At 51.1% G+C, this 26,588-nt stretch overlaps 9 protein-coding genes across 9 annotated transcripts; 4 read left to right on the plus strand and 5 right to left on the minus strand.

The window, feature by feature from the left end:
* Positions 1 to 107: 107 nt before the first annotated feature.
* On the minus strand, positions 108 to 1,958 carry NECHADRAFT_39897 (uncharacterized protein; the record flags this gene model as incomplete). The annotated part of the gene is made up of 7 exons (XM_003048078.1): positions 108 to 408; positions 457 to 640; positions 690 to 885; positions 936 to 990; positions 1,043 to 1,412; positions 1,462 to 1,878; positions 1,934 to 1,958. The coding sequence occupies 7 exons, from the start codon at positions 1,956 to 1,958 to the stop codon at positions 108 to 110; spliced, it is 1,548 nt and encodes a 515-aa protein (XP_003048124.1).
* Positions 1,959 to 4,515: 2,557 nt separating this feature from the next.
* Positions 4,516 to 5,905, minus strand: NECHADRAFT_79953 (uncharacterized protein; the record flags this gene model as incomplete). Its single annotated transcript, XM_003048079.1, has 2 exons — positions 4,516 to 5,207; positions 5,275 to 5,905. 2 exons carry the CDS (start codon positions 5,903 to 5,905, stop codon positions 4,516 to 4,518), a joined length of 1,323 nt encoding a protein of 440 aa, XP_003048125.1.
* A 1,882-nt stretch (positions 5,906 to 7,787) lies between these two features.
* NECHADRAFT_40389 (uncharacterized protein) lies at positions 7,788 to 8,742 on the minus strand (the record flags this gene model as incomplete). Its single annotated transcript, XM_003048080.1, has 3 exons — positions 7,788 to 7,875; positions 7,930 to 8,340; positions 8,387 to 8,742. The coding sequence occupies 3 exons, from the start codon at positions 8,740 to 8,742 to the stop codon at positions 7,788 to 7,790; spliced, it is 855 nt and encodes a 284-aa protein (XP_003048126.1).
* A 961-nt stretch (positions 8,743 to 9,703) lies between these two features.
* NECHADRAFT_104309 (uncharacterized protein) lies at positions 9,704 to 11,018 on the minus strand. The gene is made up of 5 exons (XM_003048081.1): positions 10,943 to 11,018; positions 10,581 to 10,893; positions 10,425 to 10,526; positions 10,148 to 10,375; positions 9,704 to 10,094 (listed from the first exon to the last, which is right to left on the minus strand). The coding sequence occupies exons 1-5, from the start codon at positions 10,991 to 10,993 to the stop codon at positions 9,907 to 9,909; spliced, it is 882 nt and encodes a 293-aa protein (XP_003048127.1). The 5' UTR covers positions 10,994 to 11,018; the 3' UTR covers positions 9,704 to 9,906.
* A 3,638-nt stretch (positions 11,019 to 14,656) lies between these two features.
* NECHADRAFT_79956 (uncharacterized protein) lies at positions 14,657 to 17,200 on the plus strand (the record flags this gene model as incomplete). The annotated part of the gene is made up of 4 exons (XM_003047899.1): positions 14,657 to 15,002; positions 15,053 to 15,828; positions 15,878 to 16,699; positions 16,748 to 17,200. 4 exons carry the CDS (start codon positions 14,657 to 14,659, stop codon positions 17,198 to 17,200), a joined length of 2,397 nt encoding a protein of 798 aa, XP_003047945.1.
* A 1,811-nt stretch (positions 17,201 to 19,011) lies between these two features.
* NECHADRAFT_79957 (uncharacterized protein) lies at positions 19,012 to 19,857 on the plus strand (the record flags this gene model as incomplete). The annotated part of the gene is made up of 2 exons (XM_003047900.1): positions 19,012 to 19,228; positions 19,277 to 19,857. The coding sequence occupies 2 exons, from the start codon at positions 19,012 to 19,014 to the stop codon at positions 19,855 to 19,857; spliced, it is 798 nt and encodes a 265-aa protein (XP_003047946.1).
* Positions 19,858 to 21,101: 1,244 nt separating this feature from the next.
* Positions 21,102 to 22,310, plus strand: NECHADRAFT_79958 (uncharacterized protein; the record flags this gene model as incomplete). The annotated part of the gene is made up of 4 exons (XM_003047901.1): positions 21,102 to 21,282; positions 21,333 to 21,836; positions 21,883 to 22,194; positions 22,258 to 22,310. 4 exons carry the CDS (start codon positions 21,102 to 21,104, stop codon positions 22,308 to 22,310), a joined length of 1,050 nt encoding a protein of 349 aa, XP_003047947.1.
* Positions 22,311 to 22,961: 651 nt separating this feature from the next.
* NECHADRAFT_40180 (uncharacterized protein) lies at positions 22,962 to 24,573 on the plus strand (the record flags this gene model as incomplete). Its single annotated transcript, XM_003047902.1, has 3 exons — positions 22,962 to 23,127; positions 23,174 to 24,365; positions 24,414 to 24,573. The coding sequence occupies 3 exons, from the start codon at positions 22,962 to 22,964 to the stop codon at positions 24,571 to 24,573; spliced, it is 1,518 nt and encodes a 505-aa protein (XP_003047948.1).
* A 160-nt stretch (positions 24,574 to 24,733) lies between these two features.
* On the minus strand, positions 24,734 to 26,308 carry NECHADRAFT_93252 (glycosyltransferase family 31; the record flags this gene model as incomplete). The annotated part of the gene is made up of 3 exons (XM_003048082.1): positions 24,734 to 25,165; positions 25,213 to 25,672; positions 25,722 to 26,308. 3 exons carry the CDS (start codon positions 26,306 to 26,308, stop codon positions 24,734 to 24,736), a joined length of 1,479 nt encoding a protein of 492 aa, XP_003048128.1.
* Between the last annotated feature and the right edge of the window lie 280 nt (positions 26,309 to 26,588).

A 26,588-nucleotide genomic window follows, 5' to 3' on the forward strand; every position in this document is an offset into this window, starting at 1 on the left:
GCTTGCAGAAAAAGACATATTTATCCATGGAGTTTCTATACACGGTGCTACCATGCGCTATCTAGCCACTCTTTAAAAACAACACCAAACCTCAAACACTTCCAACATTAGGCAGTCTCAGCGTGAGCCGTCTTCTCCTCGTCATCGTCTCCTCCCTTAAGGGCGCCAGTACGCTTGGCCTCCTCCACCTTCTCATCAAATCCTCCGCTTGCGACGGTGCTGCGCCAGGCAGGAACGTTTCCGTCAAACAGGAGGTCAACCTCCTCGAGGGTCTTGCGTGATGTCTCGGGGTAGCAGAAGAAGGCGTGGAAAGTCATGGCAATACAGAAGGTACCAAAGATCATGTACGTCTGCCACTTAATGTTGGTGAAGGAAGGAGGAACGAAAAAGGCAAGGGCAAGGTTGAAGCTGTTCACATCAGTATTTGTATACTCAGACTCTCGTCAAGCGACTTACATCCAGTTTCCAGCAGCCGCGAGACTGACACCCTTAGCACGGTACTTGAGAGGGAAAACCTCACTGGCGTAGATCCACGCAACAGGTGCCCAGGTGAGGCCGTAGACTCCAACAAAGATGTATGCCAGAGCAATGACGGCCTTGGCAGGCTTGCCCTGGATAGCCCATTTGAGAATATCATTGCCTTGATACCATGTCAGCCACTGACATATAGAGCATGGAAACTAACTTACCATCGACACTGTCGACGGGGTAACCGTGGACAGCCATCACAGCTCCGCTGGTGAAGTGGAGAACACCACAGATGACAGCACCAATGATGAGAAGCCATCTACGGCCAAGGCGGTCGATGAACGGCAGGACGACGCCGGTTGTCACGAGGAAGATGACATACTGGATGATGGAGGATGTCAGAGCAACGTTACCAGTCTATTTGTCAGGTTAGTCCGTGTTCTCATTCAGGTGTCGACATCACTTACCATTCCAGCCATGTTGAAGATGTACACGAGGTAGTAGAGCATGACGTTGCCGCCCCTGAAAACCCCAGTTAGCATGCCAACAAAGCATCATCGAGGACCAGACTTACAGCAACTGCTGCCAAATCTGTACGCTGACGCCAACCATGGTGCGCTTCCACACACCAGGGGCAAAGAGACCGAGGTATCCAATATCCTTGGACTCTCGGGCGATGCGAACAGCCTCGCGGACCTCCTCTATCTCAGCCAAGACGAGAGGGCTGTCAAGGTCACCACCGGCGTGCAGGTGGGCAAGGTTGAAGTGTGCTTCCTCCCAGCGGTCGTGCTGGGCGAGCCATCGAGGCGACTCGGGGAAGAAGAAGAGGCCACCGAGCAGGATGAAGCCGGGGATGGCTTGGATGCCCCAGGCAATGCGGAAGGCCGCGGGGCCGTCAACGTTGATGGAGCAGCCATACGAGATCAGGTACATGATAAGAATACCTGTTGTTGTCAGTCAGTGTGCTTGCTGAGACTAGAGTCAAGGACTTACCCCACTCAATCGACCACTGCTGGATACCAACAACACGGCCACGGATGTCAGAGGGTGCAAGCTCGGCGAGGTACACAAGAACCTGAGAACTAGTGATACCGACTGCAAGACCGCTGACGATGCGGCCCACGATAAGGTGGCCAACGTTCTGGGCAGAGCACTGAAGAACAGCACCGGCAATCCAGAAACCACAAGCAATCATGATAGCATATCGTCGGCCGAGTCGGTCAGCGAGAACACCGGCAAGCAAGGCGCCGATAAAGGAACCGGCAGACATTGAGGCAGTGATGCCGCCCTGCTCAGTCGATCCAGGGTCGTTAAAGTAGTCGCGATACTGGTCTGAGCCGATCCATGCGCTCATGGAGCTGATATCGAAACCAAAGAGCATACCGCCAATGGTGCCAATGGCGGCAAGCGCTAAAGGGACGTGTTAGTCAAGTTGATGGGCAGAGTCATGATGGGATTGTCTCACCATAGATGTTCCAAATTCGATACATGATAAAGAATTGGTCTCCTGGCTAGAGACTCAAAGACTCGATCAAAGAAGAGGGTGATTGATGATGATGCCGTCCCAAAACGCTATCCTCTCGCCGTGTCTCTTGGTTCTTATAAAGACTTGACAGCATCCCGACTGCCTCAAGGGTCGCGCAGCTTGGGCAGACAGACGTGGAGCGCGTGTAGAAGCGCACGTATAATATTGAAGCAATGAATGGGGCCCGTCAAGTCGTCTCAAACGTCATCCACAGTTTTGGTCGACATTAGCCCCGGGGCACCGCAAATGGTGGAGGATGGGGGGATGGACGGGGTCCCCAGGATCGCCCTCCTTGGTTACCACGCTTAGATAGCGGCTTCGAGTCGTGGGATGGCGTGTTGGGTTCATCGGCGAGCCTCATGACTTGGCCCGAACCAACAGCTGCGAGCCAAGGTGGGCGCCCAGCCGGTAATGCCACCGGTAAAAGCCGCGGAAGGGAGGATGGCGTCCAGGGCAGGGGTTCATGATTGGGGGTTTGGTGATGTTTCTGGGAGATGATGTGAAGTCTGTCACGGTCTGGTGGAAGTTGAAGCCGCCTCTGTCATCCTCCGTCAGGTACCTCGGTGGCACCTGCCCACTGTTCCCAGACCGACCACCTAAGACATTACGAGGAAGGAGCACCTCAAAGTGACCAAGGTCAACCCATGGTGAGCAACGAATTGGCCTACAGAAGAAGTCGGCGAGAATGATTCCGGAATGATATCATGGACAGGGTTCCCTGCCGTATTCATGCACTGTCACCTTATAGCGCGCGCAGGAGTCGGAGCCGCCCACGTGTGGTTGCCCGCAGAGCCGCCTTGTGCCGTGTGCCGGGCACCGGGACATCTCCGAGTGCTTGTCCGATTGATTCTCGAAGCTGTTGAGAAGGTGCAGAAAAGAGGCTGCCTCGTTCGAGACAGACTATTGGAGCGCATCTAATATTTTAATGGAGGTCGCACTGAGGGCTATGATCATAGCACGGCGTGTGTGTGGTTGTGGTTGTGAAGGGGCTCCACAGTCTACATCTTGCATCCCTGCAGACAAGATGGGTTTCTCACCTTGAGATTTTTCATGCCGAGTATCGTGATGTCTGGGTTCTCAGCTCCAGAAATGCCATGGCTCTGAATCACATCTCAGGGGTTGCTCAGCTCTGTTTGGGTCGCAAGAGTTCCATGGGCCAGTGTGTGTCATCACAGGCGCGGACTGCACCCGTCGCATGTTGCTGTGGGGAAAGGGCCGAGAGTAACGCCTAGTTTCTCCAACTCCCCAATTCCCCAGGGCCTTAATGGGAAGATTCGGGGTAGAGGGCGCCCCGGGGGGAAGACGGTCAAAGGCTAATCGTCTTCTTGGAGTCTGATGGGGGCGGTTATGTTGATACGGGCAGACGTAGCTCCATGTTCCCGGTGAGTGCTTCGTGCGCGGTTTAACAACACCAGACTCTTTATCTGTGGCATGTCAGTCAGCAAGGGGACAGGCATCTATTTCGTTGTTGTTGGTTCTTGGTGCATCAACACAGGGGACTCTTGTCAAAGTGGCGAACTGATCATCTCGTTACGGTACAACGTTTCAACAGACTTGAAAGGGTGACAAAAGGATGCGACCAATTTGTGTGACCCAAGCCTCGACACGATCGGCTTAATCCCGAGATGCAGGCCCTTCTCCAATTTCTCCAATTCCTGACTAAACAACCATAGCACCCAATTCGCTTCTCAGTCAAGAGGGTGATGGACTGATTTGAGCTGCAACACTGTCTGGCGGTTTCATGTCATGAATGGCTTACCCTGTCACACGATGCATCTGACTGAGATCTGAGGATTGTAGCCTTTGAATCTCGAGTGTTTTGCTTCTCAGACTGATCCACTTTTCAACATGAACGACGCGAGTCATTCCAATCTCGTACTTGTAAGCCACAGATAGCACCAAGAAGCCAGTGAATTTACCTGAAGCGATGCCTGTTTTTATATGCCTCATTGTTGAAGGCAAGTCCTCAGCCTGGGAAACCTGATTTCAACACCATCGTCATTGCCAAGAGACCTTTCACGAACTACGGCGACCCCTGTTGATTAGGCGCGCATTTCCCCCAGTCTACCATACGCTCCCGGACCTTGAATCGGCGCCATGAGCCCAATCTGTACTCCGTAGAACCATGATTTTATTAATTCGCAGACCCTCCTCTGAATAATCTTCCGCCTTTGTGGGTATTTTGGGACTCAATGACTTCGCCACATCGCCCTTTCTAACCCTGTCCAGGTATTCAAACCATCCACATCTACTTATGTGCTATATGCCAGAACATCGACTCAACTGGTAGTTAGCCCTCCGTGATGTTCTGGTGTCTTGTCTATTTCTTAACTGACGTACCTAAGGATAAGTACAGTTGCATGCTGGGAGCAGCTCGCAAAAAGGTGCATATGGCCCAAAAAGCCAATTGCTTGCAAGAACTCATAACAATCGGTTACATTTACAGGAAATATAATAAATTATCAAAGGGATATCATAAAAAGGCAGTACTTTAGGGCATCTTTATCCAATCTTCCTATACTCTACTGACTATCTTTAGAGGAGGATACACTCGTCTTTACCGCGCAGTATTTGCTCGAAATAACTTCTGCACACGACCAGGCCGTCTTGGCACGCCCAGGGAGGTTGAAGTCCGCAGATTGGGTAATCTCAGGGTCTGTGCATTCCTTGTAACCGATGCTAAGCTTGCAGGCAAGGCAACAAGGCACTGGGCCTTCATCCTGTGGCTGAAAGGACTGCCCGACGTGCCCTCCACAAGACCTCAACACTGGAATGTGGCGGTAGTCCTCGCTATCCGTACCGGCGGGAGGATTCGCCCTCAACCCGAGCCGCCACTCCATGATTTGGGTTCGAAAGGCATTCAGCTCAAGCCTCGGATTGGTCTTTGCCAGTATGTGGCGTTCGACGTGTATAAGACCCGAAAAGAAGTTTGCCCACCTCTCTGCATCACCGCCGGTACGAACGAGTCGAGAATCCCGACGAATTCTCCAGAAAGCCGCCCATGGCTGGAGCCGCTCCTGGGTTGCCCCAATGTGGATCATCTCATGGACTCGAGACCCGGCGCTGTCGACTCCCAGGCAGAAAAAGTAAGTCATTGGGTTGAATAACCGACTTTTCTTCTTGTCTTTCAGCATCTGTTTCCCTGGGAGGGGTTTGCGGAGCGGATATGGGCTGTCCCTTGAGTTTTCGTTTATGAGGGAAGCCTCAAGCTCGTCTGAACACGTCGTGAAATCTTAGTACCTTGCTGTTCTTATAGCAACGCGGCGAGAGAAGAGACCTACGGTAGAACTCCATGACATTACCGGAGTCAATCTCGTTGGAAAGCCTGCGCAACCGGGTCTTGGTGTTCCAAGTAACCCAGAATCGAATTTCACGAGGGGAAGCCGCTGGCACTGCATGAAGCTCAGGTTTGTTGATGTCGTCTAGGGCGGCGCATTGAGAATTGCTCAACCCCATATTGATGACAAGGTTTTGCTCAGCATACTGAGCTTCTTGGTGGACCTCCTTTGTAATCGCCAACATGGCTCTTAGGTCGTGTGGGGGGTTGGTAATCGCATCCGACATTAGCCATGGTTTTGCAGATAGTCTCCCATCAAGAGCCTCAATGGAGTCAATGGCCTCCTCGCAAATCAGATTGAAGTATCTGACTGATGCTACAAAGTGCTCTGGTTTAAAGACGAGGTCTATATGCTCGTCTTGGTCTGTCCAGCAGCGAGACTGATTAAATTTCCCAATTTCATCAGTAAGCACTATCGCAATTTGATGGATTTGAATTAGCATTCCGGTGACTTCGTTAGCGAAAAGTTGGGCGTCGTTCGAGAAGACATGCCGTGGTGTTTCAAAAGGAACAAAATCGCTTCCCATTACCGGTGCGGTTTTCCACTCATGTTGTAAGACTGGCAACGTCGCCATCTTGAACGCATGAGCAAGGGAGGGAGCCCGGGTTGAACGAGGATGAGTCGGAGCGAAAGGGAAAGATTCACCATAGAGATCACCAAGTATTATATGCTCAGAGAGTGAGGAAGTTTGTATTAGAGAGATAGAACATAGATGCTGGGTGGTCTTTTTGGTACTTTGCTCAGGAGAGAACATACATGTGTTTGACCAGCCGTTATGGAAACGTACGCAATACATCGACACACAAATACACAACTTTCTAGATCATGAAACTTACGATTGTTTGGGGCCTATCATACAAACACCTATACCTAATGGTGTTCCTGCCCATAGTTACCCCTCAAAATCATCCATGTGTTGCTTAAATACCCTAAAGGCAGAAACGGTGAGTTGCTGGAGCGCAAGAGAATGGACTTCAGGAGAACTAACCAAACAACTTCGCTTTCGCATGCCACCTTCCAATCAGTTGCTCCCAGAATTTTGAACATGCATCTTTAGCAAGAGAAAATGGAACGTGTTCAAACCAAACTTGCGCGGAACAGTTGGTTCGCTGGCAAATGGTGTATGGAAGGGCAGCGTTGAGACTAGTCTTGGGATGTTGAGGAACTGCCTCAACCAGCGGTGTCTGCATCTATGAAGGGTAACTATGAGGCCACTCGTAGAAGATTCTCTCAAACAAGTCAGAGGGTTCGACTGCCAATCGTTACTGAACGTTGAACTGAGCCTCATGGCCAAGGTCATATTGTCCAAGTCTAGTTCCAGCCGGGTTCTCGCCCTGGAGCGCATTTTATCGCCAAGAGAAATTAATTTTCGGGCCAGATACCACTGGAAACAATTGACTTCATTCCTTTCTTTCTCTTTGGTGTTATGGGCTTCTGGGCCATTTACCCAATTTGTCTGCCTCCCCGCAACATTGGAACGCTCTATATGATCCAAGTCTGACCCAAACGAAACACAATAGAAGTAATGCAGTGCTTTATTCAGGCCATTGTATTGAATTTAAAGTTTGATGCCCCCGAAAAAGAGCCCGGCGTGGCCACCTGATCGAGATGCCTTCATTCCATCCAGCTCCAAGCTCTGATCACAACCACACCAGCAGTAGCTGTTGCAGCCCGAGTGGCTCGTACTGTACACAAGCCTTCCACTGGAATCGCACCTGTAATTGTAAGGTGAGTTCTTACACCATCCATGGCCCCAAGCGCACTGAATGGAGCAGTTGTCGTCCTCGTTCATGAGGGAGTTGATGTTGAGGGAAGCCATGGTGGAGCTGACAATTGCCAGGAGGAGGGAGGCTTCAGGTTGTTAGTGGGACTGAACCAGCAATATTGGACTAGGGGGTGAACTTGCTGAGAAAAAGCGTCTTCATGATGAGATGCGAGAGAGAAGGGTGGTTGCAAGATAGTTCTGAGAAGTATACCAGTGGTCTTTGAGTGTTTCTCGACTCATGTGTCGTAGGTACAGAGGGCGTTTCTAGGGTCGTTGCTTTATACGACACCAAGGATGGATTCAATCTGTGATAAACACATGCTGCTATATTGCGTGAAGGAATGCAGTCGCTGTCTTCTGTTATGCGCGAACAGAGGCTTGGTCTCCGAATAACACAGAGGTAGCGCCATCCACACGGAGCTGGGCTGGGAAGGTCACTCCCCCCACAAAGAGCGGCCTTCTCAAGGCACATTCGCAGGTTCAATACAATAGAACTGAAGGTCAAGGGTTTAACTAGTTGATTGAATGTAATTTAATTATCAAGGATGTATTTCGCCCATTTATTTCTATGAGGCCGTTTTCGTCGAGTCATCTCAGTACGCGCACGTCTCCAAAACCATAGCGTCTACAAAAAAGGTGGACAAAGAACAAGCTCGCCAGTACCAAACGCCAAAAAATCGAGTTCATCTCATCACTTTTCAATATCACTCCCAGTGGATTGTCGGAACACAAGACCTGGGTGGCCGATGCAGAGGCAAAAGACGGCAATGACAACGAGCCTGTCGTGAGTTAGCACCCAATCACAACTTCCGAGGAGACAGGGGTTAACCCACACTCCCTCGAGACCGATAAAGAGACCTTCGTCAGTTACCAAATCAGAGTCTTGGTATCCTTCGCTCAACTCATAACACCTGAAAGCGCATCGGCCGAGAATCATGATGACAGCCGCGCTCAGGAAGCCAAAGAAGATGCGCATGCGAGTGCTCAGCGCGCTGGCAGACCCGCTGCGGAAGTATCGAAACAGATAGTCACCGAGAAGAACGCAGAAAAGGACGAGGATGGCGACCTGCAAGGCAAGACCGGCCATGGCGACGTCAATACCGGTCTGACTGGAGCCCTGGCTCACTGTCGAGAGGGCTCCTCCGGCGGCTTGGAGGGTGAGGCAGACAATGTCGGCGGGGATAAAGATCCACCAGACTAGCTCAGGTCTGAATCGAGATATTTCGGGGGCGAAAGATTGGATGCTAAGAGAGTCAGAGGGGAGTGTTAAAGTAAGGGAAGGGGGCTTACGTCTTGGACAGAGTCACGTAGACAGCAGCAGTATAAAATACGGGACCAGAAGTGATGAACACAATCTGAATCATGAATCCAGGGAAAGAAAAGGGGTTGCTGTACATGAGAAGACGGCCAATGTAACCAATAATCTCAAACAAGCAGCCGAGGATCATAAAGATCATGTAGAACCAGGTCCGCCATCGGATTCCGAGAAAGATGTGGATGCCCATGGCGAGGGCGTAGAGCACGATGAAGATGACATTGGCGGCTAGGGAGGGTCGGTACTTGTAGACGCTCCACTCGAGGGGGCAGAGATCGAGGGTACAGTTGGCGTCTGGACCGAAGACGATGAGGCCGTTGGGAGGATCCATGGTGTAAGTGCTGCTGTGGGTGAGGTGTAGTATGGAGTGGAAAAGAGGCTTTTGGAGAGCCAGTCAAGTTGAGATAATGCTGTTCCGTAAGAACCCAAAAGGATAGTTGTTCTGTAGTTGTGATAAGGTTGCTCTTCGGCTGATGCTGCTTGATATCGTCAACTCAAATCCGCTGTGGTCTATGTCTAGATGAGTATCCAAGTCCGACGGTTGTTGGTCGTGTAAGCCGGAATTCTCGGAGCACAGAAAAGAAGGCCCCAAGGTATTTATTTACAAGACATCCCCCATCTGCACCTTTCCATCTCTTGCTCAACCTCCATGATGGATGGTCCCCAAGATACACTACGCACGCAGATCCTCGCACTCGCTTAACTGCCACGAGGTGGAACCCGCTCGTTTGCGCCTTGCCCGTTCTAGCTGCCACAGGGCTGAACGAGCGGAGGCTGTGGAAGCGAGTGCGAAAGACGAGCCAATTAGCGACAAATCTTTCAGTGGACGGGCGTTAGGTCCCGACGGGCTGGCAGCTAACTTGTCCCTTTGGGGAATCCATGCGAGATGCATTTTTGGAGGACGTCATGGACCTTGCGAGATGACGAGTCGATGCCCTGTCGAATCATTCCTTTCTATCTCTACCTTATTTTGATAATGTCCGAATGCGAATATTGACCCCTGGTTGAGACTTGTTGATGACGACGACAAATGCCAAGATGGACAAGCTGAAAAGTCGTCTGAGGGTTACATGCTTTGCTTACGCGGAAGCAAACAACCATTCTATCTGCTGCGCCCAATCTTGTGAGACATTTTCTGCAGGCGCCCTCCGTGTTTGATCGCAGGCGTTTGTAAATGGTGATTCGATGTCTGCCCAAGATTTGGCGAAAGCGAGACAAGGCGAAATCTCAGCATCATTGCGTTAGCTTAGCAACAGTCGAGATTACTACATGTTTCAAACGGATTCGTATCATGGTGTTCAACGTGTTGCGATACACGTCAACTCGGTTTGACATTACACCGTGTATTCATTCTGGGTGGTTTTTTCTTACACGTGGAGGCACAAGCGCCTTGGACGTTGCACCAGCTACTAAGCATCCAATCTGATCTCTATCTTCAACTGTAATTACTCCTCCTGCACGTGCCCTAGCAAGTCCGTCGGGGTTTTGTGGCCCATCACGCCGAGATGCCCTCATCCCTTTCAATCTCCTCCTTGCCGGGGCACCACTTGTCCTGGAGGGCCTTGTCCGTAGTCTTTTCAATCACACTCTTCTCCCACCACTCGCCCCAGCTCGTCAGGAAGATACGGTCAGGGTCCTCGGGAAAGTCACTTCGCGTGAAAGCCCGAAGGATGCTCTGCGCACCTGTCACACAGTTAGTCACTCCCTTCAAACAAGCATAAATCAGGGCTCCCCACCTTCAGGAACGCTCTTGGCGTCGGGCATCTCGTGGGTCAACTTCATTCCGCTTCCGCGACCGATACCGGTGCTGGGGATCAGGCCAGGGGAGACGGCGACGACGTCGTTTGTGCCGGCGAGCTGGCGGCGCCACCAGTGTGCGCCCAGGAGGGCGGTGAATTTGGTTTGGGGGTAGGTGGTTCTTCCAGACATGCCAGAGCCGGCCTTGAGTTCGGTGTCAAGGACGCCTTTATACAGTTAGCATAAAGAAAGCCAAGATGGAAAGGGAGAGCTTACTTGGGTCGGGCACGTTGCGCACTGCACCAGAGGATACAAATACTATCCTCGACTTGGACTCAACCAACTTCTCTCGTAGGAGGTGGACGAGATAATGCTGTGCTAATCCTCTGTTAGCTCACACAAATCCACGAGAATGGTGTACAGGAGACTTACACAGATGGTTCACAATGTGAGCCTCACACCACTTGGATCCATTAGGACCAGGTCCTTCAGATCCATTGCTAATGCCCGCGTTGAGAAGCAGATAGTCAATCTTGCCCTGACCAAGCTTATCAAGGGTCTTCTCGGCGAATGACTTGACTCCCTTCAAGTCGGACAAATCAAGCGGCAAGATGGTAACGCCATTAGCCGCTCGGTCATACTGCAGCTCATCATAGGCTTTTTGCGTGTTTTGGATGTTTCGCGCTCCGAGAATGACCTTGTAGGGCTGAGTCTGCTCAAGAAGCTGCTTGATAGCTTCCAAACCCTGATGTCACCGTCAGCGAAGCCAGCCAGCACTTCAACGCCAAACTCACCAATCCCGAAGAGACACCGGTCGCCACGACAGTCTTTGCAAGAGAGGCCATTTTCAAGTAGTTCGTGAGATTCTGTCTGATAATCGACTCGTGTAAGCTGAAGAGAGGCCAAGCTTTAAGGCGATGTTCCGGCGGGGTTAGCGGATATAAGATGACGCACTCGAGTCTGGTTGGCGGAGGTAGAGGCCGGAACTCGGGTGGACATGCAAGGGACGGGGGATTTTCTGGGGGTAGAGCCTCATGGGCTGATGTAATCAACAGCGACATTATTAATCTGATCGAGATGTTTATTGATTACGGGATGACTTGGTTCTGCTGTGGTCTAGACCAGTCATTGGGAGATTGGGTGAGACATCGTGGGTCAGCTTAGCTTTGAGGATAAGCACTGAGAAAGGTATCAAACTTTGGCTCTCCATGCCAGTGTGAGCTGGTACTCACTCTGTCTGCTCTTATCTTTTTACCATATTCGTGCTCTCTCAAGAGTATCTTGCAGAATTTATCGACATCCCAGAATGAGCAATTGGTAGGGCAACAAGACCATAAGCTGGTTGGTGTCTATAGTTACCGGTGAACCAATTGTCTCATATCAAGGCGGCTCAATTCCACGTGTTCACCAGACAGACGTATCAAACCCTCAACCATCCAAAATCCCTCTTCGGCCTCTTATATTGTCCCTCTTTTATCACCACCCGATAATTTTCGTCCCTCTTCTCCCCATACAAATCAAGCATATCCGGCACCGTCTCCTCCACCCCACGCACCTCCTTGAGCTTCGGCAGCCGCTCGCCCTTCTTCTCCATTAACTCGGCCACCTGCTTGTCCATGAGCCGCGTCTTTCCCTTGACGTAACCGTACAGACATAGGGACTCGAGGGTTGGAGGTAGGAGGTCGATCAGACGGCGGGCCGGTTTGGACTTGAGAGGTCGCATGTAGTTGACGCCGCGTTCAGTAGGTGTTAGGAGAGTTCCCGGGTCGATGCTTAGGTGCTTCAGGGCATGAAAGTCTGCCAAAGAGCCGAGAGTCGTGCGAGGAGGACCATAGTACAAGATGCGGCGCGGCTTGTCGACCCCATTGTCCTCTTCCTCATCATCATCTTCGTACTCCTCATCCTCGTATTCCTCATCCTCTGCGACTACATTTGGATCCGCCAAGCTCTCTGGCCAAGGCTTCTGTCCTTCCTTGAGATCTGCCCAAGGAGATCTAGAATCAAGTCCTATGCTGAGATCAAGATCCAACCTTTCGAGCGTCTCCTTTTGCAGCGCCAGAGCCTCTCCAACCTCCTTGGTCACGACTTGAGACGAAGATCCATCCCGGTTGGACATGCCGCCTAGCCAAAGAGTAAACTCGCGCAATGCCTTAGGCGCCTTGAGGATTGTAACCATCGTCTCAGTTTCCACATCGCTATGGGTGATCTCTATCTTGTCGACGTTGGAGGAGCCTGGCTCGACGGGGAGGGACTCGACTTGGTACTCCTCCACGGCGTCAGCGACCAACTCTCTAAATTCGGGAAATTGGTTAAAGAGGAAGAACGGGGCCGTAAAAGTGGCCCGGCCGTACCCGCTGAACCCGCCCTTTCGACCCTCAATCATCTCGACTCTTTTGAGCTTCTGCAAACAGGGTTGAGGTACTTGGCTCAGCCTCATGGCCTCTAGGTACGCCCCCACCATCGAGTGAGGGTTATGGTCTCTACCCCATGGAACGATGAGATCTCCGAGATACAGTGTCGAGATGTTTTTGCACATGGCTAGTATGATGACAGCTGCAGCAGCAGGGAAGCCAAAGCGAAGCTCGTGGTCGTCCATACCGCACCTAAGGAACTGCTGCGGATCTGGCTTCTCCTCCAAGGCCCGTCGCTTGCTAGCCAGAGCATCAAGGACATCGCCTTCAATAGGTCCCAAGCCTAGGCTGCGCACCCGGAACTTGACCATTTCGTACACGGCATCCGAGATGGGGTAAGGTGTCAAACTCGGGTCCATGGATCGCCATCTCCAACCAGCAGAGTCGATGGCGAGCTCCTCGACCGAGTCGGCGAGGGAAGGTTGCTCAGCGTAGGCAATGATGAGTGGGAACAGAGAGTCATGATCGTCCTGGTTAAATATTTGTATTCTCTTGAAGGTGGCGATAGACTCATTGGCGAGTATTTGCTGAGGGGGCAAAGCCATGTTGCAGCAAATGTGGCGTGGTCGTGAGTTTTGGTCTCGTTGAGCTCAAAGATGCTGACGGTGCAAGTTTAATAACTCGAGGTCTTTCTTCTCGCTTATTCCCAAAAGGAGATTGCCGAAGGATTCTGGCCAAGACTCGAGTTTGAGTTATTTGCTGGGGTCTCATGGGCCCTTGCGCTTTTGGGCATTGAAGCGATTTACTCAAGGGTAGAAGCACTATCTACGAAATTGGGCCTGCTTCATGCGTCGTGTGGCTGCCTAAAGAGTTAATTCTTCCATAGAGTACGAGTTTGCTGTCAGTTCCTTTTTATCTCAAAGTTAGGTGGTCTTTTATTTCGTGCAATATGGGTGCGTTGGGCACCGAGTTGTCGACCTCTTGAGCGGAGGCATGCTGTTGAACAGTTGCATACCTAAACAATTCAGGTCATGTAATTGACATTGTTGGGCAGGCCGACATAAAGTCAGCTCATATTGAGGATGCGAATCACCACCAACCTTTTCAACACTTACTCAGGCAATCAATCGCCTCCCGCCACAGCCTCGTTGCCTTGTCACCACCGACGTGTCACTCTGTATAAAATCCCACAACTGTGGCTCTCCCCCCTTCAAATGAAAAGTCCTTTACATTTCCGCCTCACGATGTCTATACTAATACACAAAGACTGGCGCAGACTCATGGACCTGCTGACCTCGATCTTGCCAGGCAGACGTCGTCGCAAGCCGCACAAGCCGCGATACACGGTTGAGAATCCGCAGGTCATCTTTTGCCAAAAGATTCACCCTGATGCTCTTTGTGAGCTTTTGGAGAGAAAGTTTCAAAAATCGTTTTTTGTGCAGATGCAGAACGATGTTTATCGGATTCATGCGCCGAGACATCTGGCTATGGTGAGTCATTTGTGTGGGAGTTGGAGATAGTTGTGCTGATGGTTTGCCTAGCACGAATTTGATTGCTGCCGGATCCCATGATGATACCCATGATGATATGGCGAATCGGTTTATGCAGGTTGGTTGGATGGCGTTGGGGTTTGTTATGAGAGATGCAAGCATGGTCACCCAAGGCGAGGAAAAAGTGAGATACCAGGCCAGAGGGAGACATATCCTCTTGTGAGGGGGATCATAAAACATGATGAATTAATAGCCTAATTTATGACGCACATTTTTGCTCTAAGATAACTTTCTTCTTATGCCAGTCACAATATCTGCGATGACTTAGGTGGCTCTGCTATTTTATCCCGCGTTTTGCTTGGCCTGCATTCACGCAGGTCCACAGCCTTTGTGCATCAGCCTAGAACAAACTCTCAAATGTTTTTAGAAATGGCGGGTTGAAACAGTCACTGCCTGTTGATACACTTCACCTCTGAACCAACACTAGACTTGGCAGTGAGGCTCTGTGGGTGGCAACAGGGGCTGCGCCTCAGCCTTCTCATTCACTCCTGCATGAGGCGTCAATACTTGTGACATGAGATCTACTTGGCATTTAACCCCTTCTCTTCTTGACAACCTAAACTATTGACTGTTACGCGCTCGCACATGCAGTCAAATCGTGACCTTCATGTCTCAACACCGCGATTCGGGATCGTCGCAAGGCCTCCTGGCTGTCCGACCCCAAGAGACGTCTAGCGGAGGTGCAGGCCTCGCTGTCATTAGGGGAAGGGCAGTCGAGAATCTTCCGCTCAGACCTGCACGACTTGGAGCTCCGTCAGCTCGGTCTGGTCTTGCTGCTGATACACCACCTAGGATCTATCAAAGGTTTATGCTGGAGCATCTTGCAAAGACTTTTGGCGATGAACATTTGTCGTCTGCGGGGCCTAGCAATGCTGAATTTTACTCGACAGGCGGTCAGTTCGCTGACTTTAGCGGCGAACGCAAGAACAGCACGGCGGATACAGTTCTTGGAGGTAAGATGCTTGACTTCTCAACTCGGAGTGAACTGGGCTAATAATTACAGATATCGACGCAAGACTACGACAGTCAGGCCTGACCCACGAGATTGAGATAGACGACGAGACGGAACCTCTCAACCTTGAGCAGCCGGGAGAGACCGAACCAAAAGAAAAGTCCGAGCCATCGCAGATAGAGGTCGTCGATCTTAGCTGTGTCAGAAACGAGTTGACGGCATTGGTGACGAAACATGGGTGTAACACATCCTTCTTTTCCTCATGCACCGGAAAATTCCTCTCCGACGTTAAACTCTGGCACTACATGGACCAGCCCAAGGTGAGGGCCATTATGGATCAGTGTGGCCTTGAAGGAGTCTCGGATGATGAAAAGGACTGGTTGGCTGCCAAAATCTGCAGCAAGCCGCGATCAAAGACGGACATCGGATTCAAGTCGTATCGCAAGATCCTTGCTCTTCTCATTCGTATTCAGAAACAGGGACAGATCAGACGGTTTGTGGATGAGGAGTTACATGACGGTCTACTTCCTTTGAAACGAGTCGACGGCCCTGGTGGATGTGCTCAGCTTGTTCTTGATGAGAGGAGTGGTCCTCATCCATGCTTTGCTGATTGGGATCATGAACACATTGAGGACTTTGCATGGAAGCAATGGGAAATGTGCGCGCCCTTCTTCAAGACTGAAAACGACGATCTTCGACACTACATCTTTCCCGGAGATATCGCTATTCCACTTATCCCAGCTGGTGAGGGACAAGTCGAGGGTGCAGGAGGACATGTCGCCAAGGTTCAGTTACATGAAATGCACGGAAACCTCAGAACCCGTCAGGTTAGAACCACCACGGACTCACCCATTATATCTGCTAACTTATCAACAGACCGGAGAGAGAAAGCAGCTGTTTGCTGTAAAGAAACTCAAGAGCTCCGACCGCGGCGCCTTTGAGGCCGAAGCCCATGCTTTGGGTCGTCTCAACAAGATCAGGAAGCAGCATGAACAGGAGACGAACGAGAACACGAAGCACATTTCCATGATAGCGGCGACGTTTGAGATTGAGTCTGGAAGCATATTACACTTCTATCTCGTCTTTCCCTGCGCCGATGGTAACCTCCGTGAATTCTGGAACACGTACTCGACGGCACAAGATCCAGAGCATGTCTATGGTCTCTCCCGTTGGATGGCTGAGCAAATCCAAGGCCTTGCGAGCGCTTTGAACATCCTTCATGAATTCTATGCCCATCGAGCCGAAGATGACGACGACCCCCGAACCCACGGCATCCACGGAGACATCAAGCCCGAAAACATCCTCCGCTTCACAAACTGGGACGGCGACCCAGGAAAGCACGGCGTCCTCCAACTAGCAGACTTTGGTTTAACAAAGTACCACCACACGGGGACAGTCAACCACGTTGATCCACACATGAGGTTCCACCCCTACTGTGCTCCGGAGGTGCAGGCCAACTGGAGGACTAACCAGTCGCTCGACACGTGGGCCTTGGGTTGCTTGTTCTTTGAGTTTTGTCTCTGGGTGGTTTTTGGGAATGAGGGGCTTAGGGGGTTTGATGAATCGAGGACAGTGGTTAATTCTGACGGTAGTATGACAGTTGGCATGCTGTATGAGATTCATGGGTATGGGACTTCGGGGTGTTGGCCTTTTCCGAGGGTTAACAAGAAGATTGCCATTCATGAGGGTGTGGTTCAGGTGCGATACCCCTAACGTCGTGTTGTTTCTGATACTGATAGTTTGCAGTGGGCAAAGAAGATTCATGGATTAACTTGGGTTCCCAAGTTCATCCACGATCTCGTCGACATAGTCGTCACTGACATCCTCGTCCCCCGCAACGACTCCGGCGAACATCCCACTTCACCCAACGACGGAAGAGGATCATCCCAGTCATCATCCTCTCCTCGAAGCGCGACCTCCCAAGAGTCCCGAACTTATCTACCCATGAGGCGAAACACAACAGTGCGCTCCGAACCCTCGCATGTGCCTCCCCCGAGAAAGAGATTCTGGTCGAAGGATTTGCCCAAGAAGCGAATCAGCATGTCAGAGCTCTGCAAGAAACTTGAGGACATGGTTGATCAGGATGATGAGTATTTTACTCAGGGGTTTGCCTACGACATGGCGACTTTTAAAACGGCGAGGCCTTTTAGGTATGTGAGACAAAAGGGGAAGCGCCCTCCCCTCGGAGTCAAGGTGTAAGATCTGCGGTCACATCACTTGTCATCAAATGACAATTCCAGGGAATGTACATTGGTTGAGGATGGAAATTGGGGGAAAACATAGGTGGTCTTTCGGCGTCACTCTAGAATAGGGACATGGGGCATTGGCAAAAGTGTAACTTATTATCGTGTATCATTACTTGGACTCATAAATCTCAGTAGCCTCTGTAGTAGCTTGGACTATTACCAGCAGCTATGCCATTAATCATGGCCACAACGTCCTACATCCTTTAGTTTACCATGCCATCAAACAGGGAAACAAGACTCACTCTGGTCAGATTCTGCCTCACGTAAAAGTCATACCTATCCGTGAGAGGAGCATTCTATAACCGTCAGTAAACAACAGTCCAATTCCAATCAACCATTCACGTACATCAACCTTCCACTCTCCAACACCCAACACCTTGTCAAACTCATGCTTGGTCCGGTAGGGGTCAAAAGAAGACGAGTGTATAACCACGTCAGGTTGAAGGATCCATTCCGGACGCTTACTCCGACCAAATCTCCATGATGTCATGCTTCAGATTTCTTTGTAGGTGTCGTATGTTTTTTGAGGCAAGAGGAGGCGGTGTCGATGTTGGGTTTGCCTGAGGTGGACATTTGCCTGGTTAAGTAGGCGGCTAGTTTCAACGAGGCTCTGCATCTTACATCGAGAGTGGTTTCACTAGAATACATAGTCTCGGCTACGTGTTCGACATTTGTTGAACAGACATGTCCTCTGCGAGTATGCATCTCGGTCTAAACAGACAAAAACCATAGTAGCCGGGCGAGTTTTATTGATTGAGGCTCTGCAGAATAATTGTCTGACTGCTTCATGTCGGCTCCCGTAGTGAACAGCCTGCTTTACTCGACGTCGGCATCTTATTCGTCGAGTCGAGAGGCAACTGACCAGGGTCTCTGCAGCCATCCAGTACGCCTTGTGCTGCCTTTAAAAGCCTTGTCACGAGCTGCTGAGATTATCTGCCCGTTTCAAACTCCTGTTGCACACTGCCATTTCTGGCTGTTATAAGCTGTCTTTGCAAGCTCTTACAAACTGTCGCTGTAAGCTGTTGTTACGAGCTGTTGAAAACGACCGTTACAAGCTGATATTGGCTACCTCTTCAAGCTGTTGCAATATTCTATATAAAATCCTTTCAAGATTTTGTCACTTTTGGGAAACATTTCAATTTTGAATCATAGTTTGCGGCTTTGCATTTTACCCAAAGTGCGACCGCAGCCCAACCTGATCTGCCTCTTTCGCGAACAATTGCACTTTTGAGGCTGTGTCGAGGCATTCCCGCCCAACAAATATCTCTCGACGCTGCCTGAATTATCCGTCATCTACATTCTTCAATCTCATCACAGTTATGGCTTTGAAGAAGCAGTACGAGATGGATCGTGTCTGGAGGGACTTTGAACCCTCGGATGAGTCTCTCAGTCATCTCGACGGACCGTCTTATGGGGAGTCATCGAAGAGCTGCTTTTCAATTACGAGCGAGAGTCTCCTATCGGTAATGTGTATTGCTCATTTTTGTGGCGCTGGCTGATCAGGTGCAGACCAAGAACCTCAACCATTATCGAGAGATTCGGGGCGAACAAGACTGGGCATCATGGAAGACAGATGTAAGCCCTCCTTGTCTTTAGCATACCCCAATTCCTCGAATTTCGTCGAGCGATGTCGCATCTAGTTGATGTCGGCGGCTGACCTATCTCAGTGTGTTCCAGCCGTCACCAGCACCTCCAAGCCATCCTTCTCCCTCCTGTCAGTATATCCACCAGCATCAACTATGCTTCTTCTAACCACTTCTCAGAATGTGCCCTCGGAAGGAAATCACCGATGCCGACCCCAAGGTGTTTTCCCGAGTCCAGCATTATCGCATGGCCCTGTCCTGGATCCCCATTCAAAAGACAAAGTTCAAAGATGTCCTGACGCGAATGCACGTACCCTCAGTCTTTATGGACATGGTCAAGCGACCTAGAACTGTCTTCAAGAAGCTGAAGAGCTCTGTGCAGGGTCAGCCGTGTGAAGGTAAGCCTTCCTCTTCTGTACTTGCGATCAGTTCACTCACCATTGCAGTGTACATACTCTCCGTGGACTCGATTTTGACTCAGTACACGGCCATGAGCGTCACCTACTTTCCCAATACCCAGCAAGTATTTGGCCTCTTTCTAGGGTACGGTTCTCCCGACGACGTCACGGATATGACGTCCAAGCTCTTCAACAACAGAGGTTTCGTCGATAATCCGTTTGTTCTAATATCCGCCTTCCTAGAGCTCGAGAGGAAGCATCGCCTCAAGCAGGTAGACGATATGATTGATGGGCTAAGAATCAAGATTAGCAAAGGCCAACACCTCCAGAAGTCCGATGAGAGTTCTGAAGATCAGCCCGAGACCTTTTACGAGCTGTACAACCAGGTCGGCGTGCTCAGATCCCAACTCAACATGTGGAAGCTACAGCTCGACAAGCTTCTCAACGCATGCCCGCATCTCCCCACATTCAACACTCTAGGCACCGAGGGCTTTGTGCTCGAACCTGCAGACTACGTCACCGAAGTTCGCGAAATCTTTGAGGAGAGTGCCATGAGATGCGAAAACGTCATGCAGGCGACCTCCCTTGCCTTTCAAAAGGCTTGCCTCCAAACCCCTCGCAAAAGATGAGCCGTATCTAACAATCACAGGAACTGGCTGAAGTTGCACGTTCAGACTCCAAGGTGGCGATTGGCGATGCCCAACAGATGAAGGCAATTGCACTTTTAACAATGTTTTTCCTCCCAGCCACGGCAGTCGCGGTAAGTCTTCTATCCCAAAAGACATGAGAATGGTCACTGAGAAACTAGGGCTTTATGGACGCGCCCGTGTATGACTGGGAGGGCAAGGGCCACTACTTTTGGTACATCGCAGGACCTCTTACTGGGGCGGTCATGCTGATGTACTTTGTGTGGACAACCATGATAAAGACGAGATGAACTGTTGGCTATGTACCTGTTCTGTCACCCCGCACATGACAGGGTTGCATTCGGTTCCCGCGGGGCGTTTTCATGAGGAGGTAATACTTAGAACAGTAATCAATTCCCGTATCTTTTTTTCTGAGGTGAGAACTCAAAGTTCATCTACCGTGAAGCCAAGAGTACAACTCTTCGGCCGAGAGACGGCGGAGTCGGCTCCGGAGTGTGTTTTGTCACGAAAGCTTCAAAAGTGGACTCTTTGAAACGGTCAAAACATTATTGTCCGGGATGTTCGGTTGATGGTCATCCAAACCTAGGCTTTGCACCCCTTGACGATGTCACCTGGAGCGGCGTCCTCGGGTATCCGGAGTGTCTTTCCAAGAGTGTAGCAACATACCGAGGCTTGTTGGGATGTTCTATGCCCGTTCGACAAGGAGGGGGATGATTACGAATCTGAAAAACGACAGTTACGTAGTTGGTCCGTAGAAACGAAACGCCAGAAGAAAAAGACTGGTGTTCCAAATCAAGGAGCTTGGCCGCTCTTGGTGAAGCCCCCCGAGCCTCGGTATCCGTGTCCGCCCCACCTCCCATCTCCGGGGAGGCGAGTGGCTTTTTTTCAGCTCTAGAATGTAGATCCCCGACTTGACCGGGCGGCCGATGGTCTCCCCGGGGATATATCCTGATGGGAATAGCGTCCGTGATATGTGGCACTCCGGGCCTTGGAGGCGGGGCCGAGTAGCTAGATGTTTCTTCTCTACGTAGTAGGGGGGAAGTGGGAGGTTGAGGTTGTGAGGCTGGTTGGAGGTACAAAAAGGTTGCCACCCCTCGACGTCTTTGGTTCCAGTCGTACTGATACTCGTGTCAAGGTTGGACTTGTAACGAACGACGAACCTTTAGTACGACCTGTCGTGCACATACGTTTGCATCTAAACTATACGTTTCACCACATTGCCCAACATGGCTCGCGATAACCTCTCCGTCCTGCTCGCTGAGCGTCCCACCACGGACATCATCCCCGGCCAGACATTCTCTCAACAAACTGCACCCGCCCCTACGCCGTCTGACCTCAAGGATGGACAGATTCTTGTCGAGACTCTCTACCTCTCTCTGGACCCTGCCATGCGAGGATGGCTGCGAGGTAACATAACTTGAACCCTTGCTTGATTGATCGTCTCTAACATGTCTTAGATGCCCGATCCTATCTTCCTCCCGTTCAGATCGGTGAGACAATGCGAGGTGCCTGCGCTTGCCGCGTTCTCGCCTCCAAGAGCAAACTCGCCAAGGAGGGTGATATCGTTGCTGGCTTCCCAGGATGGACAGAGATTGCCATCCTCCCCGAAGGCCGCTTTGAGCCTCAAGCCAACTTCCCCGGCGTCCAAGAGCCTCACGACATGCTCTCAGCTCTGGGATCTACCAGTCTGACAGCCTGGATTGGCATGACACAGATCGGCGATCCCAAGCCTGGTGAGCTTGTTGTCGTGTCTGGAGCTGCTGGCGCTACTGGTAGCGTTGCTGGTCAGATTGCAAAGATCAAGGGCGCTAGAGTTGTGGGTATCTGCGGAAGCGACGACAAGTGTCGATGGCTCACTGAGGACTTGGGTTTTGATGTTGCGCTCAACTACAAGGCTGAGGACTTTAAGAAGAGGTTCAACGAAGAGACCAAGGATTACATTGACGTCTACTACGACAATGGTAAGTCAACCAACCCTCCCTTCAACTCAACACTAACATGTATCAGTCGGTGGTGACATCCTCGACATGTGTCTCATGCGAGCCAAGGAGCACGCCCGCTTCGTCGCATGCGGCATGGTCAGCCAATACAACGCGGCCAAGCCTCAAGGACCCCGAGCCTTCTCGCAGATCATCACGATGCGCATCAAGATGCAGGGCTTCATCGTTCTAGACCACGTCAAGGACTACCCCCGCGCACGAGCCGAGCTAGCAGGTTGGATCGCAGAGGGAAAGCTCAAGAAGACCGAGACCATCGTCAAGGGTGGGCTGAAGGTTGCCGAGCAGGCCTTGGTGGATCTTTACAAGGGGATTAACACGGGTATGTTTTTGTTGTGTTTTTTGTTGGGTTGGGTTGATTGAGCTAACGATTTTTTGATGATAGGCAAGATGATTGTCGAGATTAAGAATCCGAATGAGAGCCCTTCGAAGCTGTAATTGAACTTGTAGGACAGAGACTGAGATTGAGATACCTAGCGGGTTGTATAGATAATGATTATGTCAATGACCTTGAAGCCATCGACGATTCGTTCACTTCGGACTGTCTGCTCCGGATCGACTGACATTATCAACGAGCCATATCGAATGTCTCTTCTAACCTGTCTAACCAGATAACTAACCAACAGTCTCCCTATCAGAGACCGAAGCGTACTCTGTGCTGTTACACCATCGCGAAACTCCCTCTGCCAATTGTCCAGGGTAAGTCAACCGAGAAAAACCCTTCAACACCATCCCAATCCCTTCTTCAAATGAAGCCATTTTTATCACCCCCACGAGCGGCCCCGATCCCAGCAACTCAATCCCTACTAGCGAGTCCATGAACCTCCTCTAGCCAAGGATCCGTCGTCTGCAGCTGAGGCTTAAAACGGCCTGCAGCGGTTCTTGGCTTTCTCTTTGATCCTATTCGCAAAGTGACGTAAAAATTCACTCAAAAGTCGCCAAAATATCATATCAGCCTTTTTTGTGCTTAGACTAGTTAGATCCTGGTCGCGGCGTAAAAAAATTATTGCGTGTTTTTTCTGCCATCATGAATTATATCGCTCTCTCATGATACCTTCATCCTTTCGTCACCTTTAACAACATCGCATCATGGGCGCACACGAGACTCAACAGACTGACAGCGAAGCCGCTGTCGGGAACAAGGATGAAGCCATCGCCATTGTCGGAGAGGAGCAGCATGCCATCGATCCTGTGGTGGCTGCTCGCGCCGTGAGAAAGATTGACCTGTTTCTCATCCCCGCCATGATTGTCGGCTGTACGTGACTCACTTCACTTCGAGAGAGTTGGAACTAATTTTGTAGATGGCCTCGTGTACTACGACAAGGCGATTCTCGGCTCTGCTGTTCTCTTTGGTATGACTGCCGACCTTGACCTTACCATCGTGGACGCTTCGACTACGCCTCCAACAGTCGATACCCGACGGCTCAGCTGGGCTACTTCGCTCTTCTACTTTGGCATGTTGGCTGGTCTATACCCGATGACATTCGCCCTCCAGCGCTTCAACATCGGCCGCGTCCTCGGCGGTGTCGTGGTCGTCTGGTCTGCCATCTGTATGCTCACTGCTGCTGTGACATCGCACCAGGGGTTGTATGTGCAGCGCTTCTTCCTCGGTTTTGTCGAGAGTATTATTCCTACGGGATTCATGTGCATTGTTTCGGGATACTATACACAGACTGAGCAGTCACTCCGACAAAGTTGGTGGTTCTCGTCGACTGGCATCTTTACCATCATCGGAGGCGCACTCAACTATGGTTTTGCGCAGATCACAGGTGGTGGCCTCAAGAGGTGGCAGTACATCTACCTCCTCGCAGGATCACTGACTTTCCTCTTTGGTCTCTTCTGCTTTGTCATGCCCAACTCACCCGTATCGGCTTGGTTCCTGACAAAAGAGGAGAGATTCGCTGCCGTGGAGCGTCTCCGACATGGACAAACCGGTGTGCGATGTACAACCTTCAAGACGTCACAGCTAAAGGAAGCTGTTCTTGACGTCAAGATCTGGCTCGTGGCTCTGATGATGGCATCCGCATACACCGTCAACGGCGCCGTCAGCGGATTCGGACCCCTAATCGTGTCAACCTTTGGTTGGAGCACCCTCCACTCGATCCTCTTCCAATTCCCTCTCGGCGGACTCTGCTTCATCGTCATCCTCCTCACAGGATGGCTGGGCACAAAGTTCAACAACATTCGCATCTTCATGCTCATATTTACCTGTCTGCCCGTCATTACTGGATGTGCCATCATCTGGAAGAGCGAGTGGTCATACCGTGCTGCGGCTCCTGTGGTTGGATACTCCATCACCGGCTTCTTTGGCGGAACTGTCAGTCTTATCATCACCATTGGAATGTCTAATGTTGCCGGACATACCAAGAAGAGTTTCATGGCTGCCACCATCTTTGTCGCCTACTGCGTTGGAAATATTGTTGGTCCTCAGCTTGTTTGGAGCCAGACCAAGAGCGAGCACTACCCTGCTCTGTGGCTTGGCTTGATCATCTGGTAAGTCCATGTCCATCTTGGTTTACTTAAGTCTCTAACAATATGCAGCTACATCATCTGCATCCTTGCCTCGACTGCTCTCTACTTTGTCCTTCGCAACGAGAACAAGAAGCGAGATGCCGTTCCCGGAGACGAAGCTGAACGAGCCAAGCTCGCATTCCAAGACTTGACCGACAAGGAGAACCCCTACTTCCGCTACGTCTACTGATACCCCAAAAGCACTATTTGAAAGAGACCATTGGGGAGAGGAAAAGTACATGCGCTCGGCATCTAGCCCGCAGCTATTATCATATGCATAATCTATATCTGTAATGCCTACCCCAACGCCTAAACACTTTATCAACATGACACACCGTATGATGCCCACCTCAAAAAATCCTCTTGATGCTGGGTCCTACCCATTGCACCTCTGAGCAGTTTCTCTTGTTCCTCCACTGCTCGATCCTATCCGTCATCCACCCTGACTTGAAGTCAACCCATCGATCTTTGCGATCTGGAGGTGGAGGAATGACGTTGCCCTTGTCGTCCTTGACCTCGGGTTCGATGATCTTTTCCGGTTGTCTCGGATCGCCGACTCTAAATGATTTGGAGAGAACGCATTTCTGCTCATCTCTTCCTCTCCAGTTGAACTGGAGACACTCGTCGTTGTCGCTGCAGTATGACCCGCAGGCGTCAAACGAGTCAATCTTTGCTTCAGGGGGAGCAACCCAGAAATCCCACTTTCCATTGTCCCAGTTGTCGGCTACCTTGTGATCACCTGGGTGATGGAACCTCCAAACATCCGAGTAAAGCAATGGCCGCTATAAACAGTCAGCGTGTGAAACAACAAGACACAATCTCAACTTACACCAAGCTTCCTCTGGCCAAACTCCCATCTCCAGACATCCACCATGTCCTTGGGCTGGGTCTTGTGCAACGTCATAACAGGCTGACACCAGTACTTGTCGCTAAACGGGATGCTATGCAGGGGATGCGGGTTGAAGAGTGGCCAGTATCCCCGCAACGGCACACTCACGTTCCACAACGCCCAGCCGACGACGCTGTCGCCGCAGCAATCATCACGAAGCATGGGAAGCCACTTTTCCGGTGCCGGAGGTTCAATGTACTGTCCGTAGGGTGTCGTTTTGCGCACTAGGAGGGCCTTGACGGCGCCGCGGCTGAGGACAAAGCCAGGTCCGCCGTTTGCGAACCATGTCTTGATATCCTGCTTGACGTCGTGGGTTCCCGGCGAGGGAGAGCCCATGTAGAGGGGCGCATCGGGATCGAAGGTCTGGAGGAATCGAAAGGCGTTGTCCCAAAAGACGTATCTAAAGAGTTATAAGCTTGAGTATAGAAGTAGTGATCGGGAGCACCAACGTGTCTGTCTCAAAGAAAAAGTAAAAGTCCTTGTTGGGCTTGGTCCTCCATGCGCGCTCAATCATGGGCAGGAACTTGAACTTGTCCATCCTCCAACCATTGATGCGCGCAGTCGCCTCCCTGTCCACATCGAGTGTCCCGTTGCTGCGCATCTCCTTCTGCCAAATGTAGTTTATAAAATCGGGGTTGTCGTGGTAGTAGAGCTCCGGCAGGTCGGCCAGCACATCGATGACTTGGTGTCCTCGCACCTCCTCGTCCAGATCCGAGTACACAAGCAACTCATCCTTGCCAAAGCAAGCGCTGACGCTGTCAAACTGAGCGTCAATTCTGTCCTTGGCGTCTGCGTGACCTAGCTTGAGGACAGGTTGGATGGTCTGCAGGAGGTGCTTCGGAAAGCTGGCGCATAGCTCTTCGGTGGTCTTTTCCGCGGGATCGATGGAAACGGGGAAGAAGGAGCTCGTAGTAGAGAAGGAGTAGTACTCGGAGATGCCATAGCTGCCGTGGATGCGGCTCCAAAAGACGAGGATCAAGAATATGACGGAGCAAGAGCCAAAGATGGCCATGCGACTGAATCGCTTGTTGAGCATCATCCGCCGGGTGCCGATCGGGCCGATCGGGCCGGCGGGGGTCCAGAGGTTAGGCATGGAAGCTGTCGCTCAAACATGGCACTGAGGCCCAGAGAGCAGAAGATGTCTTGGGAGGCTGCTCGGTCGCAAGTCGAACGGAACAAACGTGGAAGAGGAGGCATCGCGGGATGGACTGGATGAAGCGGGCAGGGATGTGCTCCAATCGAGACGGGGAACGTCTAGCGCGATAGGGGGAAGCCTGCTGGAGGTCCACTAAAGTAACCTCTAGGGCCTGTAGAAC

The sequence above is a fragment of the Fusarium vanettenii genome (assembly GCF_000151355.1).
Source record: "Fusarium vanettenii 77-13-4 chromosome 5 genomic scaffold NECHAsca_12_chr5_2_0, whole genome shotgun sequence".
Lineage (NCBI taxonomy): Eukaryota > Fungi > Ascomycota > Sordariomycetes > Hypocreales > Nectriaceae > Fusarium > Fusarium vanettenii.

Coding starts and splice junctions, on each gene's coding strand:
- NECHADRAFT_104309 (XM_003048081.1), bottom strand. CDS start 10,993: ATGGCCTCTCTTGCAAAGACTGTCGTGGCGACCGGTGTCTCTTCGGGA. Junction 10,376..10,424: donor GCGCAACGTGCCCGACCCAA/GTAAGCTCTCCC, acceptor AACTGTATAAAG/GCGTCCTTGACACCGAACTC. Junction 10,095..10,147: donor CGCCAAGAGCGTTCCTGAAG/GTGGGGAGCCCT, acceptor ACTGTGTGACAG/GTGCGCAGAGCATCCTTCGG.